Below are 5267 nucleotides of genomic sequence, written 5' to 3'. Positions count from 1 at the left end.
GTTTTAAATTCAGCTTCCTTTAACTATTGGCAAGAGCCACTCCCATTCATGTTTTAGTAAGCCCAATTGCAGCTGCCTGCCCATGGATCACTCATTCCCCAGTACACGCTGCCCTGGATCTTAGACTTTTATGGAATCTGAGCTCTTTAAAATACATTTTGGTGGTCCTTCAGTTGTAACCATCAGTGGAATTCTTACTTATTCCAATTGTGTTTTTCACTTCTCAGTCTTTGGACCCACTGCCAGAGAGACATCTGACTAAAAAGTCTATTACATAGATAAGATCTTACGTGGACAATACAGAAAGTGTGGTAAATTAACGCAAACTGCTCATGTTGGTCCTTGCTGTAAAAGGGAAGGTATGTCAATTTACTATTATGACTCACTTAGAAATTCTTTGGCTTTGCGAAAATTTAAGACCATGTGTAAACTGGGCAACATCTCTATTTTAAGTGAGAATAATTAATAACTGGGTGACCATATGCACATTCTCTAAAATTTAAAGCAAGACAGTGTCTAATTGCTATTTGAATACCATTTCTAACATACTTTAAAAGTAGTACATATTCCTAATAAGATACGTTAGAATGTATGTTTCTTGACATGACAGTGTAAAGCCACAAATATTGAAAGCAGTGAGGCAATATGGCCTTATCTAAATTACTGTGTTCCCTATTATATGATTTCAAAAAAAGAAAAAGCCTTACTTCACTTCATAGTCCTGTACCAAAAAAATTTTCCATGAGAAAATTGAGGCATATTTACATGCTAAAATTTTAACCATTAACCATGCTAGACTATATTTTAGGAGAGAGTGTCAAATTGATGTTACCAAGCTAAACCTAAACCCAACAGCTATTAGTACAGCTGTGCTACACAAGAGGTCCAAGTCAGTATTAGAAATATTATACTTTATTGAGTTCTAGAGCAACTAATCTACCCTCCCATGTTGACCAACGACATAAGAATGAAAGAAATATATGAAGGGTAAAGTAAGAGTCTATACCACTATACTGGGAGGTAGTTATAATACCCCCTCCCTAGTGTATATAGTAATGATCCATTCTTGTTCAAGACAAGAAGGGATGTTTGGGATTCTGAAGTGAATTCATTCACACTGATTGTGCCCTCTGCATTAGTAGAGTTTTGGCTTACAGAGCCCACGTTCTATCTTCTACTGCTTGACATTGAAACTCAGCTCCAGAGGGGAGAGAGAGCTGGATGGAAGTCGGTAGCACAAGCCACACGCTATAGACCACACCAGTGAATTTTACTCAGTTATGCTGTAATATAAGAAAGTTCCTCCTTTTCTTTTGGGGGGCTTGTTCCTTTGTCCTCTTTGAGCTCAATTCTTTCTATAGATTTCACCCAGATGAGATTGTTTTTTGAAATAACAAAAAAACTTATCATAGAACCATAGAAATAGATGAAGACTTTTGCCTCAAAATGAAATTGCTGCAGTCCAGATCAGCCCTACAGCAAGTAGAGAACATAGGAACCTTGACCTTAACAGAAGGCTACATTTGATCCTGGAAACAATTTCTCCACTGGTATACAATACTATGTAATGCACTGAAAAAGATGGATTTTGGAATAAGAGCACGATTTGTAACATAACAGCTGTTTTAGATCACCTCTTTCCATCATCTTCCTTGTTCCTCTCTGACACTTAACAGACTGATGATGAAACATGACAAGGAAACAGTGTCACAAGCCACAATGGAGCCATCTTCATGCAATTCAGCCCAGTTTTTACCCTTTTTTCCAATACAGACTCCATTACAATTTTAAACCATCTGTAAAGACTGTAGACACACAAAACTAAAACAATTATCTTAAGGTCTTCAGAACCTTTTCATGGAGTACCCTCCCACCCCCACTAGGACCCAAGAGGGACATGGTATGCTCCTATGAGTCCTGCCAGAACTTGTTTAATGGTTGTTCAGAGTTTTTGTTTTCTTTCTTATTCTTCCTCTTCCTCCTCTTCATCATCATCTTCATCATGGCAGTGTGTAATTTCCTGGGGGGCCAGTGGGAATAGGTTGGGGGGTTTAATCTCACTAATCGATCGTGTCAACTGGTGCCGCTTGTAATCAGTATCTTTGAAATCCACTGAAGTACGGTTCCGGGTGGCAAGCGGAGACTCCATCTCATTGATATCTACATGTGTGTGTTCCACCGTTGATTCGTGAGGCATCTAGAACAAAGTCAGAGGTTCAGAAAGCAGGTGGAGCTATTTCCCAAATCCTAACCCCTCTAATTCAAAGATGCTTTAATGATTCTATCACAATTCCAGTAAATGCACTGAATCATTAAGAACATTAAAACATGCACAGTCTTTCTTTCGATTGTTACTTGAAAACTTTTCCACTCCCAACACTGCTCCACCATGTTGGTGCAGAAAGAGTATGTTCATTTCACAGGCTCCAGCCATCTGAGTGCCATCAATCGATCAGGCAATATTAAACAGGCTGCCAGGTTGGGCTTTTCTAAAATGTACGATCGCCCAGGTTTATCACACAAGTGTAAAGTATGAAATGACCCAACAGCAAATGATTTGGGAGCCCAGGCAACTATAACGATCCCATAGCTTATATTTACAGTATTCATCAGCAGATAAATCACTGACTGAGTTCCAATCTACTTCTAAAATGTCATGAGCTTTCCACTAGCATTTGGTTGAAGAGGTTTGCCTCCTGTGTAAAGAGCCTTTTCTGAACCATAGCCCCACGCTACTGAATACACTGATCTTAGCAGTACAATTTTTGATGATTATTTGTCCATCTTCCTAAAAGTACTGTTCCACAGTGAGCTGCTACACTTTCCCCCACTCTTCCTAGCTTAGAAATCAGATGAACTCAAAGCTTTCTGCTTGAGTTTGTTTCTTTAAGCTCTCCTATTTGACTTATTTCACTGGTTAAAAACAAGTTCTACTTCACTGTTTAGTGATCATCACTGCATGAATACAATACTTAGTAGTGGTCTAGACTACACAGCTTATTCTTTCTTGATCCTCTAGTTCTTATTTTAAAATATCTTCAGTCTCATGTTTATACTTTCCAGCAAAAATTTTAAATGCTACTTTGATTGTATTCATTTAAGTTCCAGGAAAGTGGTGGCAATTTCTCTCACAGACCTGGGAAGCCTCCCGAGCTCTGTTAGAGCTCCCCTCCTCTCTCTCTCTAGGTGGCCATGCAGAGAGATGTCGATCATGGACCAGAGTAGGTACTGAAGTGTCTTCCTGGTACTCCCTAAAGCCACCTACCCTCTTCTTTCTCCTCAACCCTCAAAACTGTGCCTAGATCATTTACTATAGCCTGACACTGGGTAAACTGACACTGGGTAAAATGAGATTGGAGATCCTTATTTCCTTTCTCACAGCAAAAGCAGTCCTGAAACACAGTTCAGTATCAGAGCATAGGACTAGAAAAACCACGTTTCTCATTTAGTGCAACCTACCCTTGGTCTCTGCACATTAGGAATAATCCAAACTTCTCTGGTGTCATCCCACAAAGGTAGTTACAGATCTCTGCCTTAAAAGTATATTAACTAAACAGTAGCTTACAGCTGCATTAACTCACCAAGACGTGGGCAGCTCTGAAGAGGTAGCTGAATGGGTAATACAGCAGGTTGATGAAAGATGCGGCATAGAGATCAGCATAACGCATCACCTGACTGGCAAAGAGGGTCTGCCGGGAGCCACTGCGAAACAAGCTTCCCATCATCCCATAGCACATGTCCATGTCATGAGTTACTTTCTAAATCAAAGAAAAATACTGTCAGCTCATTCAAAAAAATACCTGTGCACTGGCTCTGTGCCAGTCCCTGTATAAAATGAGAGATATGAAAATAACTTGCAAGTTTTCTCCCAAATCCCATTTGGATACCTTAATACGTCTCTGGATGGAGCTAATGTCTGGGCGCTCATTGCTGCTGCTGTCAAGGTGCCTGGAGACAAACGAGAAGGCCAGTGAAAATCTCTAGACAAGGCATCTCTCATACCTAGGGGACTCCCAAAAAGGTAGGTAAGTTTTAGGGAAAAACGAAAACATTTTAGAATTAGGGAAAAAACTTACTTGTAAAGTTCAGCCAAGAAAATATCCAAGCTCTGAAGCTCTTCAAAAAGTGCTTGTTATGGTTTGGAAGGAAAAGGAAAATATTTTAAATAAAATAAAAAGCATCCAGTTTTTAATTATTGCTGAAACTACATTTAAAAAGGTTGCAGATATGACTGAGAAGTAAAGCGATAGGTGAGTGTATAAAATAACTTCCCTGGCCCCCTTCAGGAAAACCCACGGCTGTGCTGCCTGCAATCTGGTAGCAGATGAACATCAGGATTTCCTAGGCCTGCCTTCTACTGAATCACTGCTGACCACAACTCTTCCAACTGGATGCTGAGTCTAAGCTTACCAAGTGCCAGTTCATACCCCATCTCAGGTGTGTCAGCAAAGCAAGTCTTAACAGAGAATGAGACGACTTGTCCACAGTTACAAGTCTAGGAGGAAACAGGGCCAAGCCCGCTAGATTTCTAAAACTTCCTAAGGTGAGGAGTTGAAAATGTGGGTGAAAGGCTAGCAGAAAATTCCACTGATAAGTACAAACAATACCAACCAATAGCCAGCACCTGCTGCATGCTGCCTCTGTGTTCCAGCTTTTCTCCACCTGGGTTCCCCAAAGAGAATTAAGCCTTAATGTAATAATTGTATAGAACAAATTTTCTTTATCTGCCATCTTTGGGAAAATGGAGTCATTTTCTCTGTTCTCTGTTTCAGATGAGGAGCCCCGGTTGAGAAGGGTTGTTGCTTCTATCTTCTTTATACATACCTTCCTCAGTTGAGCCTCATCAGCTTTATGAGGTAGGTATTACTACCCACATTTTCACACTTGAGGAAAGGAAGGGAGAGAGTGACTTGCCTAAGGGCATGCAGGCATTGCCTTTACCCAAATCCACAGCATAGCTCAGTTCAGAGATGGAATTTGGCCCCATCTCTACTTCTCAGAAGAGCAAATAAATATGAGGAGGTGATTAACACGCAGAGCAATCGATGCCCCAGAGTCACAGACATGAGCTGGCAGCAGAGAGACTGGAACGAGTAGCACTGGTTGGACAAACGGGGACTACAGAGCGGAGTGGAGTTCCCACATTAGCTGCTATTGTAATAGAACTCAGGGAGTAACATTTTATACTTAAAACTGAAAGGATTCAAGAAGAAAGCTGAACAAGATAACCTCTCTTATTTCCTCCAATTCTGGACTTCTGTGAAATA

At 40.5% G+C, this 5267-nt stretch overlaps 1 protein-coding gene across 8 annotated transcripts in view; it reads right to left on the bottom strand.

Moving 5' to 3' along the window:
• Nucleotides 1-896: 896 nt before the first annotated feature.
• The window catches only part of NT5C2 (5'-nucleotidase, cytosolic II), an 83611-nt gene continuing 79240 nt past the window's right edge, over nucleotides 897-5267 (bottom strand). For 5 of the 8 annotated variants that reach the window (XM_015559295.1, XM_015559297.1, XM_015559296.1 and 2 more), the window contains 5 exons: nucleotides 4612-4662; nucleotides 4077-4128; nucleotides 3888-3948; nucleotides 3582-3758; nucleotides 897-2197 (listed from right to left, as the gene is read on the bottom strand). In XM_015559295.1, the coding sequence (XP_015414781.1) occupies nucleotides 1964-2197; nucleotides 3582-3758; nucleotides 3888-3948; nucleotides 4077-4128; nucleotides 4612-4662 (575 nt within the window). In that variant the 3' untranslated portion in view covers nucleotides 897-1963. The remainder of the gene's footprint in view (nucleotides 2198-3581; nucleotides 3759-3887; nucleotides 3949-4076; nucleotides 4129-4611; nucleotides 4663-5267) is intronic. The other 3 variants (XM_006756462.2, XM_006756463.2, XM_006756464.2) reach the window with 1 other exon arrangement.

The sequence above is a fragment of the Myotis davidii genome, unplaced genomic scaffold (genome assembly GCF_000327345.1).
Source record: "Myotis davidii unplaced genomic scaffold, ASM32734v1 scaffold332, whole genome shotgun sequence".
Classification (NCBI taxonomy): Eukaryota; Metazoa; Chordata; class Mammalia; order Chiroptera; family Vespertilionidae; genus Myotis; species Myotis davidii.
Note: the sequence above shows the minus strand (reverse complement) of the source record. Positions and strands in the feature narration are given on the sequence as shown.